General features: G+C 37.7%; 1 protein-coding gene across 1 annotated transcript in view; it reads left to right on the top strand.

Moving 5' to 3' along the window:
- Positions 1–18823, top strand: part of LOC135256870 (PEX5-related protein-like) — a 55923-nt gene extending 37100 nt beyond the window's left edge. Inside the window, exons 8-14 of the mRNA XM_064339108.1 lie at positions 4399–4518; positions 4781–4924; positions 7438–7508; positions 9583–9792; positions 10599–10764; positions 12085–12242; positions 13051–18823. Coding sequence (XP_064195178.1) covers positions 4399–4518; positions 4781–4924; positions 7438–7508; positions 9583–9792; positions 10599–10764; positions 12085–12242; positions 13051–13240 — 1059 coding nt within the window. The 3' untranslated portion in view covers positions 13241–18823. The remainder of the gene's footprint in view (positions 1–4398; positions 4519–4780; positions 4925–7437; positions 7509–9582; positions 9793–10598; positions 10765–12084; positions 12243–13050) is intronic.
- The last annotated feature ends 3692 nt before the right edge of the window (positions 18824–22515 follow it).

Here is a 22515-nt window from a genome sequence, read left to right as displayed (position 1 = left end):
GTTATATGGAGGAGGAACCTGTCTCTGAGTTACCCCACAGTGCCCAGAGCCTCCAAGCACTAGAAGCTTCAGCTTCTATCAGAGTAATAGAACATAGATGGATCGGTCAAGTGGCCACCAGCTGAACGAACAAACGCGAACAAACGGATTGGCTCCAGTTTGAGGGGGATGTGTTCAGGATCCTTCGCATAACTGATAGCTATAGACAACATCAGCAATCATTGTCAGCTTTGCTGCCAAGAGGTTTACCACAGTCAAAATAAGAGTGTGCAAGACACCATATACTCTGAACCACCAAGATACAGTATATCTGAGACAAAGGATGAGAATCCTGAGGTTGCAGTTCAAATAAACAGCAATGAAGAAAGACCACAGCTTCAAAGAAAATCCTCAAGAATAAACATTTGTCACCGCAAAAATCAGAATGGCACAGGCAACAGGGGAGGGAGAGAGCCAATTAGTGAGCTGCCTTCAAAGCTACCCCTTGAGTTTAATAAAAAAAGCTGTTTGATCAGAAGTGTAGTGGAAATCTTTTCTGTTCGAAAGAGGCTACCTCCACAAGACCTGTATTGATGCAGCAAGGGAACAAGTACTGGGAGTGTACGAGGCTTTGGTGAATCTGTCAGATGCCTCAGTGGCAATTGATGTGAGGGAGCCAGGTGGTGTGAGGTCCAGGAGGTTGTGAAGGGTGCCTAAGCTAGCTCAGCCTCAAGACCAAATGGAGTCTCTTATAAGGTATACAAACACTGCCCAGAACTCCTCCATCATGTCTGAAAGATCTTGAAGGTGATCTGGCAAAGGGGTAAGGTTGCCTTTCAGTAGAGGGCTGCACAGGGGGTCTGGATTTCCAAAGAGGAAAAACACTGTGCCGATCAGCACCATTTCACTGCTCTTAGATGATGGAAAGATATCCTTCAGTATCTTAGCCCAATGACTGACCATTCCTCCACAAGAACTAACCTCATTGCAGAAAGCTGAAATCGCCAGGGTACTTGGAGCACACAGGAGAGTGGTCACACAGCTGGTCAGAGAAGCACATGGGGGCACATCTGGTTGTGTTATGCATTGCTAATTAATATGGACTGATACCACACCAGCTTGTGAAGACTGTATTCGACCTCACGTCCCAGAGAAGATCAAGGATCTCATCCTGGACTATTACAGCAATTTCATTTTTAGAGTCACATCTGGGACAACAGAACGTGATTGGTTTCATTTCGAGAAAAGGAATTATCACTGCTATTACAATCTCAGTGATCCTCTTCACACTTGTCATGCACATGTCAGCCGAGTCGTCTGAAACAGAGTGCAGAGACCCTCTGGGCAAGACTTGCAAAGGACAACCTTCAAGGGCCTTCGTGGATGACCTCACAGTGACGACAACATCAGTGTCAACATCATGAGTTTATTTCCCCCTTTATAATTAGATGCTGTGGATACTGAAGATATAATTGCTTAACAACCACACACTGCTTTTCAAAATTGTTCTATACAGTAGGTAGAATAAAAAACGAAAACTTCATGACCAGTGTCTGAACCAATTCAGAATTTGGTTCTTGTTTTGTGTTTCTATTTGTTGTTCATCATCTGGATTTACTTTATGTATTTTTACCTTTGTGGTTTCTTTACATATAATAAGAAAAGATGAAAAATATTAGAGAATGTCAAAACAATGAATATCAGTATTCTACTGCATGGAAACCTTGTTTTATTTCATTTTTTCACAGATAAACATGATTTATTTGGCCGCAGTGTAGTATAATGGGTAACTTAAATGTCAGAGGTTCTGTTCTCAGGTAGGACACCGTAGGTAGCTGTTGTACCCTTGAGCAAGGTACTTAACCTCCATTGCTTCAGTATATATCTAGTTGTATAAATGGATGCAATGTTTAAAAATATTTTTTTATAATTGTGTAAATTGCTGTGGATTAGACCATCCACTAAATGCCTGTAATCCGTGCACCCATGGCTTAATTATAGTGGATTTAAAAATATATAATTCACATTTATCACAAACGAATGACACTTTCATTGTTGAATGTGTTCTTGCAGAGGTAAATGGCGGAGAAGTAACAAAGGTCTGCACACCATTCTTTCTTCTTTGATTCATTACTTTTCTGGCATTTATGCACCCAGTTTAAGTCTGAGCACAGCAATTTTTTATATTTTTTTGCAGAGGTAAATGGCAGCCATTAACCTGAAATGAGGGCATTTGTGAAAAAAGTACTGTAATTTCTACATGATGAAACCAAAATTTATAGAATTAAAAGAATACCCTTAAATAAAAGCTGAACATCTGCACTTTAACCACGTGGATTGTTAGATTACAAATCCGAAATTGGGTATACAGCCAATTAAAAAAGAAAATATGTCCCAATCATTATGGAGTTCACTGTATATAGTTTATATTATTTAGAATTGAGAAAAAGATATGTGGTATATATTCAGTATTGTTGCAAAAAGGATAACAGTTTACCCCAGGCTAACAGTTGCATATGTGCTAATCAGTAAGCAGAACACGGGTTAAATAAAATGAAATCCAAAATAAGATGTGTGTATAGTTTACATTTACATACAAACCCATCTACCACAGTTTTGGACATTCTGGCTGATTGTACAATTCATTTGTTGCAATTACATGACTGTATCAGTTTGTTCCTCCAAAATAACAGAACTCAAGGGATTCTGTATGATTTGACATACAGTATGTGCTGTTTTCATTTAATTACTGTTGCAAGACTCCTTCACGACATTATTCAACTTCCCTGGTTTGAGAAATTAATCTCCAGAGCTGGTTGCGTGTGGAGCTGCCCAGGGCTTTTCCATTACCTGCGCTGATTCTATGCCACACTCAATGCATTTTCCTGTAAATTGTCCCTGGAAATGAGGTCACACTTGATGAAATTACACAAAATTCATTTATCCACAATAATAACTTATGATGTGTTTCTCATAAAACCTATTACCTATTTTGACCTCATAATAAAGTGTTGTATTTCCTTCGTGAATGAGCACATCTCCAGATCTTGACTAATGTTTTTACTTTGAAACTGGGAGCTTTTTTCGCTGCTCTGCAATTAGTCCATCAGTAATCCACACTCATGCATGAAAGAGGCCAGAGGACTTCTATAAATTCAGCAAGGTCAGGTTTAATGGACACTGCTGTTGTGCACAGCCAGAGCTTGGCTTTGGGAAGCCATTTGAATAACTGTCACACATGGGCATTCATTTCACAGGTAGAGGGGCACGGCACAGCGTTTGGATTATGCATGCCAAAAGGCCACCAGCGTCTCCCCCTGAGCAACTTCTATTTAGAACCTAAAGTCAGATTGGAGTGTGAAAAGCAGCCTCCCTCCCACTGCAACTGACAGTTCTCCCACAATATGCAAATTAGGTTAAAAAGTGGTCGCTGTTGGGTATGTTGGCAATGCACATTCAAATGTATCCAAATTTCAAGATTCTATGATAAGAACCATGGTTGCCATGAAGCAATGAAATTTGTCTATTTTATGGATATTACCTAAATGACATCAACATGCTCTTGCTCATTTCAGAAATGACTATTTAATCGCATGATCATGAAATATGTGTCTGGGTGGAGAGATAGTGATGATATGATAGAGAACCACATTTACCTGCAACTATTTAATAAGCTGCTTGTGTTTTCACAGTTGGCTGTGTAATTGCACTTTACTGTTTATGTTATGAACATCAAAAAACTTTTACTCAATGTGGGATTAACCTACTCTTTTCAGTAATGAGTTTTACCAATGATTACCTTAGCTGATAGTGTTCATATTTGAATATTATTAATTACCATTAATCTTTACAATGATTAATGTACCATTTTATATTATCTAATGTGTTGTTCAATGATCTGTATGTCCTTGATTTGTTAAATATAGCTTCTTTTGTTTTACATGCCCAAAATGTGAATTAAAATGTGGAACTTAAATTGCAGAAAGCTGATTGTCTCACTGGGCCCATATTTTCAATGTTTAAAACTGCTGGAAGAGCTTTTAGCTTCAGGGCTTGCAAACTTTGAAATTAACTTAGACAGATCATACATATTTAAATACAGACTAAATATTCTTTTTATAATCAATATGTGTACCATAAGTACTAGAGTTGGATTGCTTGCATTGTTTCCAGTTACTGCCTGAAAACTACTATAATCACTAAGCCAACTGAAACTTTGTCACTTGATTTTAAAAGCCATTATACAATACAAAGGATTAATTTATTGGTTGAGTTTGCTGATTTATTTTAACTCAGCAGAATTTTGTGACAAAGCATAATAAAATTCAAAATTAAATTAAAAGTCAAAAGACTAAGCATATTACTAAATCAGAAAGGTATGTCAAATTTTGTGCTGTTTCTACTGTCTGTCTTCACCAGTCCGATACTGAATTTTGGGATAAAATGCAGTCTGAGTGGGAGGAGCTTGCAAAAAGAAACTGGCTTGAAGACATGGAGGCGGAAGGCCAGAATCTACCCAACATCTCGCCACATGAGAAGGTATCAGACCACTGTTTTGCATGTGTGAAATGTGCTGTGGAGTACTGTGCTTGTACATGGTCATAGCATGAAGTAACTACAAGACCAGGGTGAAAACATGATATTTGTTCACAAATTTGGACCAATAGTGCTTCAAAATTTGTGCTTTATAGACATCTAGAAAGTTTGTTATTTTTTATCATTGTTTCATAGTAAGGGAAATCTGATTTAGTCATACTGTGCATTGTAGAAGGCACTATCTCTCCCCTTCCATTTTCTTTAGGGTTACTATTTTCACACGGAAAATCCATATAAAGACTGGCCCAATGCCTTTGAAGAGGGGCAACAGAAATCCCGAGAGGGGGATCTACTAAATGCTGTCCTGCTGCTGGAGGCGGCTGTCCTGCAGGACCCACAAGATTCTGAGGTGAGAGGCTCTCCCGTAGATGTAATCAGCTGTGGTTAGTCAAATGCAATTCCTTCAACCAAGATCAGAGTTTTCACATTCAGTCAAGCCATCCTCATATTCCTAAAGATCTGCATCATGCTCATGAAGATAAACCTTACACTCATAAAACCTGAAAATCCAAGAAGCAGGAAGAGGTGTGAAAATTGGGGGCTGTTTTTTTTTTTTTTTTTTGCCGAACCATACTTCATCTTACATGTAACACAACAATTCTTAGCCTATCTTACTGCGGACAAAAAACTTTCCACATTATTACACATGTAAATGCAAATACCATTCCCATCTTCATGGACAGATCAATCAAGTAAGACTGAATGAAAAACGAACATATCCCTGAACTGTATACTGTCAACATGGTAGCAAGTTATTATGAAATTATAATTTATTATTATGTCTGCATCTCTTGTGAAGTTCAGTAGTGCCAAACAAATAATGTATGTCTCCTGAATGAGCTAGTGACAAAATTCAAATACATCAATATCCATCACAAATGACAGATTTATGCTCACTTTTAATTAAGACAGACAAGTTTGCCTTCGGAATGAATTTGGGACTCTGCCAGAATCTTCAAAAGACATCCGATTTACAACATGACAATATTTTCAAATAGCCATACACTTTATTAACATAGCACTTCTCATCATATGGCGATGTCAAGGTGCTTCACAATGAGTAGAATACTGAGGACAGTCGCGGGCAGTGACAGTAAAGGCAGGTGTAAATTATTTAAAAACTTTAATTAAAGTTTTTCCCATAGGTCATGATGTTGGGTGTATGGATGCCCTCTCACACTGAGCAAAGTCAGACTGTAACAATGCGATTAGTTTATGGGCTCCCAATTGATGATGGCATAGATTATACAGGCCCCAGTCCAGATCAGTCCTTCCAACTAGTTGGGGGATATTCACCATCAATTGTAACATTGTGTTACATTACATTACATTACATTACATTACAGGCATTTAGCAGACGCTCTTATCCAGAGCGACGTACAACAAGTGCATCAGTTCAAAGTGCAGAGGTGCAGAAAAACACACTAGAGTGAAGTAAAGATCATAGTGCCAGACATTTCATTACTGCACCATGCTGTGAGGGTAAATTGAATTAAAAATGGACAGTTAAAAGGGATGAATGGTAATTTCACTGTGCTTTACTGAAGTCAAAGGTTTGGTCACCACACAAATTAAGAACAGCAAAATAAATGTATTTCTAATTCTTTGCCACAACTCAACAAGTTTGTCTTGTTTCTCTTTTTTACATAAATGTTTTGAAGCCATATTTGTACAGTAATATTACAGGTCAAATACAATTGGCAAAGCACCACGAGCGAAATGGCATACTTGTAGCCTCCTCTTGATTGGTGAATGGGAAGTAACACAGACTCTCCATGCATGACCTCTCGCACCTGACAAGTTCAAGTCGACAGTGCCCAAATTGTTTTGCCTTGCAAAAAAAAAAATTGGGAACCCACAGACCAGTCGGATTGGTTCAGAAGGATATCTCATACCTTGTCAGTTGCAACATTAAGACCGAATATATTTTCAACAATTTGGTCCCGATCTGGAAAAAAACAAAAAACAAAAACAATTGGGAGCCTATTACTTGTATAATTTACACCTACCTACCCTAAGGGGGGGGGGGGGGGAGTCTTGGCTTTCTTTTAGAGCAGGTCACTCAGTCTCAGAGCCAAGAGCCTTTGAACAGTGCAGCGTTTCTGTGAACCATCAATTAATTTCTGGAAGATCACATGACATGGTTTTCAGGGGCACATATTTTCAGATTAGACCCAAGACTGTCATTTTAGAGATCAACCAATTCATAGAAGCTTAAGCCACTGTAAATGGGAGGTAATGCAAAGAAAAGATTCCTGTTGGTTCCTGCGGTTAGTCACACCAAGATGGCGGACATTAAGATCATTAGCAGGTACATCATTAAATCAACTGTTCTTCCATAGTGGATTCCTCAACATACTGTATGTGTTCAAAAAAATCAAGCAAGTTAAGCAAATGGTGGCATGGTGGTGGGTAGCACTGTTGCCTCACAGCAAGAATGTCCAAGGTTTGAATCCTGGCCAGGGGCTTTCTGTGTGGAGTTTGCATGTTGTTCCCACGTCCACTTGGGTTTCCTCCAGGTACTACTGTTTTCTCCCACAGTCCAAGGACGTCACAAACATAAAACAAGGTCTGAGAGATTCAAAATTGCTAGCTCTTGTGACTCTTGAGTGGCACCCAGATATAGAAGGTCACATAGGTACGGAAGGTCATAAAAAACATAAAAGTAAGAGCATTCATACTGTCTTCTATATTCATATCCTTTAAAGAACCCAAGACTTGTAATTATCTCCGCTCATCATCCCATCATGCTATACTGTGCAGTGCCCTATGTCAGTGTGTGAAAATCATCATCAATTTGTACTCTTTTTCAGTCTGGAGAATGTACCTTTTGTTATGTCTTACATGTCCCTGTCTCCCCAGGCCTGGTTAGTGCTGGGGACCACACAAGCGGAGAATGAGAATGAACAAGCAGCCATTGTGTCTCTCCAGCGGTAAGGAATGGGAACACAGGGGATTCTATGATGGGAATTTTTTCATGTCAGTATAGCTGTGGTTTTTTGAACAGCTGTCTGAATTCTGGTTTTATCATCGTAATAAGATCAGGGATAGAAAGACAAGTCAACTTTATTGCCACTTGTATGGCTGTAATGTTTGCCTCTGACAAGCTTTTTTTAATGTGATGTTGGAATTCTGGGATTTTAGCTAGATGCTGTGAAAATATCTTATTGAAAATGCCTTTGATCAGCATTTATGGGTGGTAAAATTAACCCAAAACCACCATCGCATGCAATAAATCATCTGTCTATATTTACCAAGCAGGGCACAACCTGAATTTAGTCAAAATAAAATTCAGTTTTATTTAGTTCTGTTTTATTTACTTTACTGTAAATAAATTTAGCTTAATATGAGCATTTGGATGATCTTCTGTGCTCGAGTATCCAGGGGAATTTCAAATAGATCACTCAAGCACTGGATTGCTTGAGGGGCAGGGGGGTTAAAATGCTTGGCTACCCAAACTGAATCTCAATGGATTTCTAGTAGGTTACTGTCCTGCAAGGATCCTTATTTTATTCTGTGGCGCTTGCTGTCTTGCAAGCATCTAAAGTAGGCTTTTGCCACTGAAACAGTGTTTGAGTGATTTTCATGAAGATTGATGCGCTGTAACGGCTTTCCCCTCATAGTTTTACCAATGCTGGGAATCAGTCCCATGTCTCATGGTGTATTGTTGCCACAAGCAGCAAGGCTGCTGTCCCACTTGCAGCACAGGTTTGTTGTCGCTAACACATTTGAACGAAATGAAAAGCACTTAAACCTCCCTGAAAATAGCGCTTCCGATTGGCCACTGCCACATGCTGGAATTCCCAAAGGAAACATGTGAATGAATTATTACATGAATAGAGATGGGATGATGTCATGCATGATTTGCAATTAAAGGGTATTTGAGAAATTTACATGAGGATGTGCTGTGACAGTTTTCTCTCGTGTAAAAATTGTAGTTTACTAACATAATTTCTTCACATTTATGACTGAAAAATTGTGATTGTTGTGATCTCCCACACATCTCCATCTCCCCCTCCATTATCAACTTTTACCAAATACATGCAATGTTGGTCATTTGTGAAAATATTTGCCCAGCTCTATTTTAAAACAGGCTACGCAGATATGTCTGTTTAGCACCATGGTGACCCACCATTGCATGCTGGCCCAGCAAAGCATGTGCTATTCATGTACAGCTGAAGTTCTGGAGTGGAATATAGCAAGAGAGAAGACCAACACTCCAACATTATTAACTCTGAAAATGCGTCTGCTCCTCTCCAGAGAATTGGCTTAGCTATTGTAATTGTGAATGGAAGGAAACAGTTGACATCAGGAAATACTAATTTAAATAGAGACTGTATTATAATTTAGAAGTGGCTGGGGGAAAAACCCATCAAAACTGTGAATAAAAGTAATATTGAAATAGTAATCTAATTGAATAAAAATATTGAATTAGATAGAAGATTACCTGGAACAGCAGTTCATAGGTCCTACAGAACAGACATGTCTCCCCATTTGTCTCGCATTCTGTTCTCCCCTGTCCTTCCTCACTCTTTTCCCTTCTCTCTCTTTCTCCCTTTCCCTTGCCTCCCTCCCCTCCCCCACTCAATTCCTCTCCTTCACTCTTGCTGTCTCTAATTTTGGTTCTTGTTTGGCATATTTAACTTGAATTCATGCTCTAGTGATGATGCATTTTCACTCACTGGTCTGGGAATATTGGTAGCTCACAATGTGTGTATTTATGTTTTTGTCCAATCTAAGTCACTCTGGATATGATCTTCACTTTAAACAATGTACACATTTTTGTATGTATTTGATTGTATTGGTTTGCCATTCCCATGGAAACCAATACAATACGAGTAATGCTAGGTAATATTTTTGAAGTAAAACGATGCACACTCATGTACTCGGCAGCAGGTAACTACAGTAGTTGCTTGTGATGCTTTGTCTAATGACAGGATAGCGATATTTCTCACTGTCTGTCCCTCCCTCCCTCTCTCCCTCCTTCTCCGTTTTTTCCGCATGCAGGTGTCTGGAGCTCAATCCAAATAACCTGCAGGCTCTAATGGCTCTGGCCGTGAGCCTGACCAATATAGGCATGCAGCAGAGCGCTTGTGAAGCCCTGCATTCCTGGATCCAACATAACCCCTGTTACAAGCACCTGCTCAAGACCAACAACCAACTAAGCAGCTCACCCACAAACCAACAAAGGATGCCCCATACCTCTGCCCAGGGAAGGTATGCCCCTCCCTTCCTTATCTTCTCTTATGAGAGAATTCTCTTAATGATATTTTATTTAAGATGTGAATTGTGCTGATTCATCTCCTGAGCTCCTGATCATTTAATACAACCAAAATATGAATACTGCAGAGAAGCATTTTGTAATCATTCCTCCAGTTTTATTTGTGTACTGCTGACATAGCATAGTCATCTTATATCTGGTTATTTGAGCACCCTATGTCATTCAATATAGAGGAAATCAGCCTGTGAAACAGAAAAAAAATAATATTGTGTATTATTTAAAGGTCCCAAACCCCAGATGAAATGTGCTTCACAGAATTAAATAAACTTTTGATTGTAAAAAGACTACTCAGTCCAGCTTTTACAATTCAGGTTCTTACACATCTCCCTGCTGTTCTTAGAAGGTAGGCTTTACCCTGAAGAAAATTATAAACTTACATGTTAAATTGCATTATATTATTTTGGCAAAAAACTGAATGTGGGAGAACTAAGCTCAATTACTCACATGCCACATGATTCCTGATTAGGCATTCATCTCACCACAATCACCTGTGGGGAACTGATGGTCAAGAGGTACTGCACCTGAGCTGGACTGTTAATTGATCTACAGTAGCCCCTTGCCACATGACTGGTGTAGACCTCTTTAATATGGACCCCCTGATGGCCTCCCAAGTACCACTCACCATAAGGAATTATAAGGAGTTAGATGGTTGAGATGGTCATCATATGTGGAGTAAGATGACTGAGAGTCATAATGTGGAGTAATATGGTTCTGAGTCCTGTTTCTGCCTGTTGTGACTCAGCTCCCTTTTGGTGGAGGTGAAAGAAGTATTCCTAGAGGCTGCTCAGCTGAACCCAGATGTAATCGATCCTGACCTGCAGACAGGCCTTGGTGTGCTTTTCAACCTCAGCTCTGAGTTCAACAAAGCTGTGGAAGCCTTTAATGCAGCCCTTTCCGTGCGACCAGAGGTAATACACTCAGGCCTATGGACACACACATCACCCAGCAAATCCATTTTAAATGTACTACTGAGTGCACAAAATGAACATTGTTAATTTTATTCATCATGACAATTAAAAACTTTTGGAAAAGTGGATGTTAGTGTGAAGTCTATGCTGTAGTGTCTACAAACCTGTACAACATAGCCACACCCTGAGTTTTATTAGAAGAAACCAGTAATTTGACAACAAAACAGTTTTATAGAAAAGTGACTGTTGTATTTTTAGACATAGACTTATAGATTACATAATATCTATAAATTATTGATATAATTTTACCGGACCGTGATTTGGTCACTCTGTAATTAGTGAAGCTTAGTGCCTTTTCCTTCAGTGCAGATAGTGCACAAATAAACTGACAAGATTAACTAAAATCAACAAAATTTCATCTGTTGGTATCAATTCATCGAACAAAACTGAGTGGGCTGTCACACCCTTCAACTTGTTGCACATTCAACCATCTAGAATCCCTACTATGCGTATAAACATGTTGCTAAAAAGTATTTACCAATCACTGCCCACACTCTTCTTTGTAGTGTTACCAACATGATATGTGATTGGTGGACCTCCTGTGTTTTTAACCACTACAGTAGCATGATGGCTGCCTTATCCATATTTAATCATCATGGACAGTAACACTTCAGCAATATGTATTGTTGTCATGTCTTTTTTTCCCATTTGGTGAATAGAGTATTTAAATTTTAAAACCTAAAAAGGTTGTTTAGAAGCAGTAGATGCAACCTAATTACAAATGATGAATTATTACCTGTAGTCATCAAAAGGTCAAAAAGTACTGTGAGTACTGTGTGTTCCACTCCCCAGCAGGTGGAATAATTACCAAGTCAAATCCAGAAGAGACTTTGCAATATGGGTGAGGATAGCTTATATAATGGGACAGCACTGAATTCAATAATATACTTAAGTATAGCCTTGTTCCATTTAAAGCAGCAGTGGTCTTAGATATTCCAGTCTTATTTGGCCTAATGTATAGTATACTGATATAATTAGCTCATTTTGCGAATGGAACAGCCCAATACACACTGTAAAAAAATATTTTGTATGGAATTCATGTTACATCAATTAAAAATATGCTTCCCATCTTTTAATTTTCAGTTCATTTTCCCTGACAATATAGCATGATGAAAAGTTATTAATTTCACTCAGTGGCTAAATGTGTGGAACTACCCACTGTTGGGTTAAAAACCAAAAACCCAACAGAATTACTCAATACCTTTAACCCAGTCGTTGGGTTACTACACGCTGTATCTCGAGCTGTGATTTTGTCTCTAGGACTACCTGCTGTGGAACCGCCTCGGGGCGACACTGGCGAATGGGGATCGCAGCGAGGAGGCGGTGGAGGCCTACACCAAGGCACTGGAGTTGCAGCCCGGCTTCATCAGGTCCCGCTACAACCTGGGCATCAGCTGCATCAACCTGGGCGCTCACAGGTCAGGGCCAAAGCACTGTGACTCAGCAGGGCCGACACCTGTCATCTGTCTCCCAATGTGACTACACTTTGTGTTAATTCCCACGATGCTGTTGCTCTGAAGGGTACCCTTTGAGTGCTAACCTACCGTATACAGCACTGGTACATTCACTGATAATAATAATAATAATGACTTGCATTTATACAGTGCTTTTTGTATACTAAAAGTACTCTACAGTGATGAGGGGAGAACTCTCCTCAGCTACCACCAATGTGTGGCCCCCACCTGGGTGATGCATGGCAACCATTTTGTGCTTGAATGCTCACCACTTTAGTGATCACAGTGAATCAGGACCTCAGTTTATCATTTCATCTAACAGACGGCATCTCCTACAGCACAGTTTAAGATACAAATTGAGTGTAAGACCATTTTATGAATGAGGCTCCAGATGAGTTGTATTTAAAATGTGATAGAATGTCTTACGGTACAATGTATTACATGATAAAGATATCATGATAAAAATATAATACCCTGTTGGTGCAGTCACATTATTGTTCGAATTGAAGTTTATTTGACATTTATATTCCACAGGTGCATAATATGTCACTTTAAACCAGCGTAAGCAACCTTTTTTTTTTTGGTTATTTTTATAAATCAAGCAAAAGCACAATCTCAATATTACATTTAAGTTTAAATCCAAGGACAGTTTTATAAATGAGGCCCCAGAAGTTTGCTGTACAATGTGAGTTTTGTGATTATGGGCTGAAGTGTGAATCTATTGAAGAAAGAATTAAGTGTGAATAACTGATAATCTCTTACAACATGACAGGGAGGCAGTGAGCAACTTCCTGACAGCCCTGAACCAACAGAGAAGGAGCAGGAGTCACCAGGTCATGTCCAGCAACATCTGGGCAGCCCTGAGGATTGCACTCTCCATGATAGACCGACCGGAACTCTTCCAGGCTGCCAACATTGGGGACTTGGACCTACTCATGAAGGCCTTCAATGTGGACATATGACCTTGAGCGCCTGTCACATGTAATAAGCCAGGAATCCAAAGTTGTGTACATATTCAAAGAAATCTAACTGCCTTTTCCCCTTTCCTTTACATGGTACAGAAGTAGCCATTTTGAAAAGCACATTTGCAAGCATAGGTTGAGTGCTTGAAGACACTATTGCAATGTTTTTGCACTGCGATTAGGGACTTCCCTGAAGAGCATAAGGATTTATGAAGATAGTACAAGTATGCCTTACAGCGTTCCACCTAAATGGTTGTGTACAAATTCAGTGGAATGTAGAAAACTGAGGCTAATGCCGCTAAGGCCCACATGGGCTTCCCAGGTCATATATTTCATGATGGTCAGAGTGGTCCAGACACTGAATCGATTGAATGCAAAGCTCAGCTTCTGTGCAGCAACAGATTACCTGTTTCAATTCATGGGAATTTTCTTTGGAGATTATTGTATTCATTGACTTTATATTACTGTTTCTCTTCAATAAGTTATGAAGGAAAATAGACTGCATGGAAACTATTTCCAAATGATAATTCAATGAATCATCTCATTCTACCTTCCAGGGATCTACAAGCAGAAAGCCTTACTTAAAATGCATGCCAATCATTCAGATTTTCCTTTTTTACAAGCTACGCTAAACACTGAACATGAGACCCCTCTGGCACATTTAATTTAATACTGAAAGCCATGTCCACCTTTACACGTGACTGCTCCTACGTAAGTCTCTACAAGAGTGTTCTCAATGTTCAATAATGACTCAGGTTTTTTATTTATGAATTTATTTTTATTTTGGTTGCTCTCCCTCTGTAACCCACTTAAGGCCAGTTTATAGTCTAGCAACAGTGTCGCTCAAATTAATTAGTGGAATATTCATGAATGTTCTATCGTCGCCCTACATTGACAGAGGCTGTTGTCGTTGGTAAAAAGTATAAACACACTACAGCAACATTCCAGCAACAGCTGACACTGAGAGGATAATGGAGGAAGAAGCAGCTTTAATACATGTGATTATGTCTGTTGCTCCTCAAAAGGAGAAAGCATACACTGAAGGCATATTTTTGTGATATAGCCTAAGTACAAGGGAGCATTCGGAGGAGTACAATTCTCTAGTTAGAGAATGCTTGAGGTTCAAAGATGTGGATTTCACCAGAATGCCACTGAGCTTATTTGATCAGATTATGTCACTTGTTGTAACAAATCTGCAACACAGGCTAACTCACAAGCCAATATCGCCCACTGAAAGATTAACCTTAACCCTATACGATAATGTACGTAGGCTACTGTTAATAACATTGGATTTGTTAATAACATAAGTTGCTGTTAAAGCAAATAACTTCAGTACATTCACAGGAGTAGCCTACGTAAACGCTTGCTATCTAGATTGCTCACCACAAATGTGTCATTGTAACTAGCCTATTCACAACACCAAATATTAACATTGGTAATTTGTACTGTAACATGGCTGCAGCTGCTTCCTGTGTTGGATTGTAGCCGAGCATCTCATTATCAACAGTCTAGCTAAGCAATCATTGAAATTACATTGTTATCAATAATAATTGTAAATTGTGCCGATTTGTAATGCTATTCACATGCTTGCTAGGCAGGACAGTTATCTAACCTGATAGTCTGCTAAGGGGCTGCCTTACATTATACAAGTTGCGAGCTCCTGATTTTTCTAATTGGGATTCAACTGGTTTACGGGCCCATTGTTTTTTTAGATGTCAAAAAAATTTGGGGACAGTCGGCTTGAATTCATCAGGTGTGAGTGGTCATGCGAGCCGATTCTGTGTTTCAATTCCTGTTGACCAATCAGGAGGTTGCTCTGTGTATGAGGTTTTGCCCACTCTGTTTTGCCAACTGTAACGTCATCTGATCTGGTCGGGAGCTCGTATAGTCTATTCAATCATCTGACCGGTTGTCACAATCGGAACCTTGTTAAGTGTGAGAGGGTATCTGATCTCACAATGTTGTAACCCGTGAGAAAATCGTATAATGAACACCTGCCCTAACTTGTTACCCAAACAAGATGTTCAAAATAGCTAACATTACTTTGTAAAGACGTGCTTAATCAATAACAATCTGTGACCAGGCGTTCTCTTTCTTAAAATAATCCTTGTGTACAGTGCAGTCATAGGCTATGCATATAGACCACATGGGTAGGCTACCCCATGACCGCTCTTAGACATTTTTTTCACAATAGTCTGTCAGCATCCAGTGTATTAGTTAGCTAATGTGCTAGCTAGCCCCAGAGGCAACAAAGGGGTCAGAGTTCAATGTGTTTTCTGTCTGGGCAACATTCTCAGTGACCTTCGCAGCAACCTAAGGGCGACAGTCGCCCAAAGTATAAACCAAATGTTGCTAAAACCAGTGACATCCATCATATGTCGTCGGTCGCAGCAACACTGTCGCTGGACTACAAACTGGCCTTTAATATATGCAGTATTGCACTTAAAAACTTCCGTAAAGGGAACCTCCACTGGGGAAAAAAGCAAGCTTAAAATGCAAGGTAATTAAGAATATCTTTAATTTGGTTTCCAGATCAAACCTAACTTTTTGATATTTGCATTTTAAAAAGCTGACATCTTTGTTTACAAATACAGTGAATAAATGCCCTTTGGAATCTTAGTCTCACTCTGGGATCTCTCCTTTGGTTCTTTGTATCTAGGGCTGTATTGCTAACAGTCACTGATTTGCATGAGCATATTCATATTTGTATCACATGAAGGGCATATCTAAGTAGTGCCCTGCATCAGTAGTTCTTTCTTTAAAAGAAAGATGAAGCTGGTAGTAAACATTCCATTAGATGTGTTGGCTTATGTAATAATTCTCACTGAGTTCATAATCCATTGGAGGCTCCCAATAAATACCTAGTCCTCGGTATTTGTTTAAAAAAAGAATAATAATAATTCTGGTTTATTAACCAATAACTGGTTTATTTTTGTTCAGTTAAATAAATCTCTTAATTCTGTGTTTTTCAAAGCTCACTTAAAGCACACAACCAATGTGGAATAAATTCCAAGAAAGTTACTCAGAAAGTGGCAGTTTTAAAACATAAAGGTGAAATATATTCTGTGAAAGACCATAGACCGTCTGCAGTCTGTTGAGTGAACAGTGAGCATTTTAAATATTCAACCCTCATGAATGATGTAGAACATACCTCTCTGTATGCTTAAAAACGTAAAGTAATTATTTACAGGAACTAGCACACCTTTAAATTGGCTCAACAGCCCTGAGGATATGGATATAATTAACACAAACTCCCCAGTTCTCAGTGACAGTTCACTGCTGTAAAACAGTGCCACTGGAAGAGCTCTGGCACAAAGTCAGTGTGAAATCACCCTGGGACACCCTGCTGTTACAATGAAATGACCAATGCAACATTCACATACTTTTCTTTTTTAGCACAAATGATGTTGGCAATTAGTTTATTCTAGTCAAATGTAATAAATGTCTTTTATTTTTTTCCTATTTTAGACAAAAGACCAAAAGCACAGTTTTTATTATTAAGTAATTAATAAATTTATTTATTAATTAATTAATTAATTTATTTATTTATTTATGTTAAAAAAAAAAAAAAAAAAACATTTTCTGCAGCCCTTATACTAGGTTTTAAACACCAGAGAAGTCATGATTCTTTGACTTCAGTGTTTCTTGTACTCTGGGGCCGATCCTGAATACTTAATAATTCATAACAGACACTACATTCATGAAGACATGGACCTAAAGGTGTTAGCCGGTAGCAAATATGTGATTATTATTTGTTTTTATTTATTCTAAACAGTATAAATGAAAAAAAAAATCTCCCTTACAAGTTTATCAGCCTATTCATGTATTAACAAAAATAAAGCACACCTAATATTCATTCATATACTGTTTAAAAACAGTGTAATAAAGCACATATGTCTGACTGCATTGGTTTGGATATTGGTGGTGCTCGCTGGTCAACAATGTTTGTATACTGGAACCTAAATCATATTCAGCCACTGAGGTCAGAAAGTGTGAATATGGTTTGTGGATTAATTTACAAATCAGTGACTTATATGTATGCATTCCACTTATATTGTAAGTCAAATGTATGTAAAAAATGATACCAAAAAGGTGATTTTTCTTCCTCTTGAATAACAGCCATCTTGAAAAGTTTCCACTTGACTTGTGTTTAGGACACCTCCGAATAGCTGCACGCAGAATGTTTATAAACTGCAGCCTTTCTGTGCAGATCTACGGGATGTTAGATCGCTATGAACTATGGGTATAGCAACTGGAATGTGACCAGTGGAAGCCAGACTGATGCTCTAGCATCGGCTATCATAAAGCTATTTGTAACAAAACATAATGGATTATAAAAAATATCTTTATATACCACGTGAAACTGTTAAAAATATAATGAAGTGGATCGTGTTATATAAGATAATTTTATGATAGGTTAAATCAGGTTATACTTTTATGTCATAGCCAAAATAATTTATTGTGAACAGCAACAAGGTAATGCCATCACAGATGCAGCCAAGTAAAGAGGTTTCTTTCAACACATATTTAAATGAGTGTTTTTCTATATCTGAAAAAAAAAAAAAAATCTAAATCAGGTTCAGAATAAATGTAAAAATCAGTTACCTGCCTATCCTTTGCTCTGATCAGTAGCTGCCATGGCACCAGATACAAGGACAAAAATTCATAATGTGCTACATTGTACTAAGTCCTTCTGTAAATTTGTTGTCAAACCGTGTAGATGTTTACACTGTTAAGATCAGTGCCACATCATGTGTTTCCATTTCCCTGTATCAAGCTGAAACCACAGCTTAGTCAATATCAAAATAGGCAGATAAAACAAGATTATATGTTCAACCAATTGCATATATATTCTGTTAGAATGTACAGGACATTGTAGAGTAGAATACAAAGCAATGAGTTGATCTGGGATGTCAAATTTTTTTAGGAGAAACTTTTTTACCATCTCAGGTGAATAAGTTTAATGCATGTTTCCTAATGTTTTTAAATAATAACCTGAAAGTGATGCTGCATGCACAAACTTTACATTTATTTTTGAAAGTCGATGTAATTTTGTATGCACAAGATTACTAAGCTAACTTTATTTAATTTCTACTTGAATACAAGAAAAATATAATTAAGCAAACATATCTCATAGTACTTTCTGACCTTTATTTACAAATAAAAGTATATTATACTTGAAAACAATTAGAGGATAATAGATTGGTCTTAATATACAGTAGTAACTACGTAACAATATCATACACTTAGACTGTATTAAATGCATACTGTTGACAATAGAGTCACATTTTACATAAACAGGCAGTCCCATACAATGTACACTGTAAATACACTAATTACAGATCCTCATAGCTTTAAAGTACCATATATTCTTGAACTATTAAATAATCATAATTCTATTGGAAAAGCAGGAAATAATGTAACAATTGAGCCCTAGTAGTAATTCTGAAAGCATGTGTATATCTGTGGCATTACACAGTGCCAATGTAAATGCAATGTAATTATACAGTTATGGGCCATTTGCAAAGTGGAATCAATTTATAAAGGTTTCAGGCATCTATGAAATAATTATTTTAAAATAAAGGTTGTTATATATCCAGACAGTCTCAGTTTGTTTATTCTTGTATCCTGATTGATCATCCTAGCACTGCAATGAACTTCTGTACTGGCAATTCAATCCATCATTCAGAAAAAGAATTTGCACATGGTAGTGGGTGTGAAGATTAAAACTGGTATAGCTGACATGGTATTTAGGGGAGAGCGGGGCAAAATATAACATGGGGTAAAATGTAACACAAACTTTTTAGGTAGATGCATCAAGTTTGAACAATATATTTCAGGTTAAACACGCATTATCCTTTCTTCATCTCCAATGAACGGTGGGAGAGTTCAATAAATATTTGAAGAGATATTGCCAAAAGTCTGTTTTGGCTATATTCAAGTGAATTGGAAATGTTTTTGTCTACTGTATTGTGTGTGTACGTCAAGGAATCCAAATGTATGTAGTCATAAACAGTCTCTTTAGCGACTTGCACATAGCATGCTAGCTTGGTGGGATAGCTAGCCTGGCAAAAGTACAGAAACCCCATCCTGTGGGGTTAAAGCAAACGGGGTTGTTAGCCTGCTGTCAAAAGACTATTTATTAACCAATTGATTGGATTTGTTCAACTCAGACCGGATCTTCATAAATATATTTAACTCAACTTTAACTTTAGGCTACGTGGTGACATGTGACACCAACTGATACAACTGTTCGGATCAAGGAGACATTAGACAGGAAGCGGAGAATAATGTACAGTCTTGTGATATATTTTCACCAATATAGGTAGGCCACGAAAAACATATACATGTAATCAAAAAATAAATGAAAGACTTTATCATATAACATAGAATTGTATTGAATTGCCTAACTTTGTGTCAACTTTTAAAGCTATTAAGACTGTTAGGTGTACACAATATTTTTTACCCCAACCTCAGGGTTACAGGTAACATTTCACCCTCTGTACTTTTGGTCAGATTGCTAGTGAAAGGTGTGTCCCCAAAATTTCACTGTGGTGTGTAATTATAGCCAATGGATATAGGTTGTTTGTATTTAAAATGGTTAATTTGGCTCAATTTTCAGAATTGAGCCAAATACAAAAATCATTAGATATTTCCCTGCTCTCCCCTACTAAATGTTGCTTTCTCTGTGGTAAACAATACATAAGGTACATGTGGTAATATGCGAAACTACATAATACATGAGGTAAATAATAACACATGTTTAGTTGAAGTAATTTAAGTATTTTCAACTAAATATTTAAGTATTTTAGTTGAAGCCTATCAAATGCTTTCATTATACTTTCAATATATACGTGGACTACAGAAGAACCTGGATACTGAGTTTCAGGAAATTCTGCTTGCTGAAGTGGTATACATAAAACTAGCATATAACTACTTACAGTAAATGTAGTAAGTACTTTAGAAATATTGAAAGTATTATTTGTAGCAGCAGTAAGTACTGTCAAGGAATACAAAATGTTTGTTCAAAGCTATGTGTTAAAAAGTCAAGAAGAACAGTATTCAGGGGGATTGACAAATTGGTAGTCAGGATGCTGGCACATTATGTTGTCTGAATAAACACAGAACTGATATTACAAATAATTATTTCATTAAAAATGAATAACACATACTGGGATCTGATTTCCTGAGATTACTAATCATTTTTGGTGGAGTGAACTTCTGTGAAGTTCTCCATTCATTAGATTTGTAGGCATGAGTTCCTAGCTATGAAATCCACTGATCAGAATTCTGACAGGACCGCAGAAATTGAACAATAAAATATCAACAAGGTTTACTGTTAAACCACCTACATGATAGTTAGCAGTACAAATGGATACAATATGTGTCGTGAATGTTTCAAGGTATTCCCATTTTATTGAACAGAAGCATACAGGAATGGCTGCAGATTACAGCACACTTAGGATATGAAAGTACATGCAGTAGTTGCGTTTACCAGGTATATCAGGAGAAAACTTACTAAAAAAGTCAACAGTAAATATTTGCTGAAGAAAAAATAAGGTATGTAAGTAAAAATTTGGGACAAGGACAATGAAAACAATTGAATTTACCCTTCTGAATTCTGTTAGAAAAAAAAAATACTGTTTAATCGTACATTCTAAATATTCAAATGTGGACTTTCAGTGCATGTGCAAGCAGTACAAATAAATGGCTAGGCAAACTATTTTACCAAATTCTCATGGTTTCAGTGGCAGCCATACATGCCCAACCCATAACACTACCTCCATCATGTTTCACAGATCAGAGGGGGTGCTTTGGATCATGAGCAGTATCTTTCTTTATCCACACTTTCCTCTTTCCATCACTTTTATTCCAGAACTCCACAGTTTTTTTAATTAACTTTTTTTTTTTTTTAGCAATCTCTGATCTGGCCATTCTAGCCTTTATGTTAACCATAGTTTGCATCTTGTGGTGAACCCTCTGAGGTTATGCTGGTCTAGCCTTGTCTTTGTGGTGAAGTATAAATCAGGCTTTACTGCTGACTTGGCAACTTAGTTTAATTATTGCTTCATCTAGTCTCTCTCCAGTAGCTCACAAAAATTTCCATAACAGCAAAACCTTTCCCAAAGGTTCCCAAAAAGATCTGAAAATCTTAATATTAAATATTAATATCTCATATTAAATGCCATCATAATGGCCACTAGGAGATTCATTTCCCTATAACCTTAAAAATGAGGGCTTTTCTTATAGTTTTTAAATTTGATGTTTCCATCTGAATCTTGCATCTCTTGTAGGTCAGGCATACTACTTTTCATCCCTGGTCTTTTCTGAATATTCTGGTCTTTTGGTAATTTAACTTTGATCTTGGCACATTCTTGGGTTTATCTTCGGAGAGACAAGCTGAGTGGTTTTTTTAAGTAATTTATTTTTTTTATGTCAGTTACATTCATTGTTTAAGGTAGTTCGACCTTCATCATTAGATTAGACGTTGATTACTGTAATTTAAGAAATCTCCTAATTTTAATCAGGTTGTGAGTTGTACATTTTGAAAAAGGTTGCTCCGCCTATCAATTAATTTTGCAATTTAATTAATAATTAACATCTTTGATAATTTAATTGCAAAATTCACTGATAGGCAGAGCAACCTTTATCAAAATGTTACAAATTAAATTTGTTTTACGTGTTGGATAAATGAGGGGTTTTAACTGCTGATGAACTTGTGTTCGGTTATCAGATGGCTGAACATTCCCTGGCAGTAGTCCTTGACGCCTCCATTCCTACATCCGGGAGAGTGTTCTTTCTCTGTTCAACAGTTGAAAAGGAGTTTTTTTTCACAATTGAAAGTATTCTTCTGTCATCTACTACAATGGTCTTCTGTGGTCTACTAGGTTGTTTACTACTGGGGAGCTCACCAGTGCATTCTTGCTTCCTAAAAATGAATCAAACAGTTGATTTTCTCACACACACACACACACACACACACACAGTGTTTCGGGTATGTCTCAGATCTCAGTGGCATTGGCACTTTGGATTGGACATTGGATCCTTATGTTGAGATCTGGCAGCAACAGTCTCCAAATGCAAATGCACACAACCTCAAGACTTCTTGTTAGCTTTCTTGTGCATGAACTAATGAGGTAACAACACACAGTAGGCCAAGATACAGTTGATCAGCCAACTGCTCAATTACTTTGGGTAACTGGGGGGATTCACACACGCACCCCCACACACGCACGCAAGTGGTTTTTCACCAACACAAAGCCGTGAACACAGAA

Source organism: Anguilla rostrata, chromosome 6 (assembly GCF_018555375.3).
Source record: "Anguilla rostrata isolate EN2019 chromosome 6, ASM1855537v3, whole genome shotgun sequence".
In the NCBI taxonomy this organism is placed as follows: domain Eukaryota; kingdom Metazoa; phylum Chordata; class Actinopteri; order Anguilliformes; family Anguillidae; genus Anguilla; species Anguilla rostrata.
Note: the sequence above shows the minus strand (reverse complement) of the source record. Positions and strands in the feature narration are given on the sequence as shown.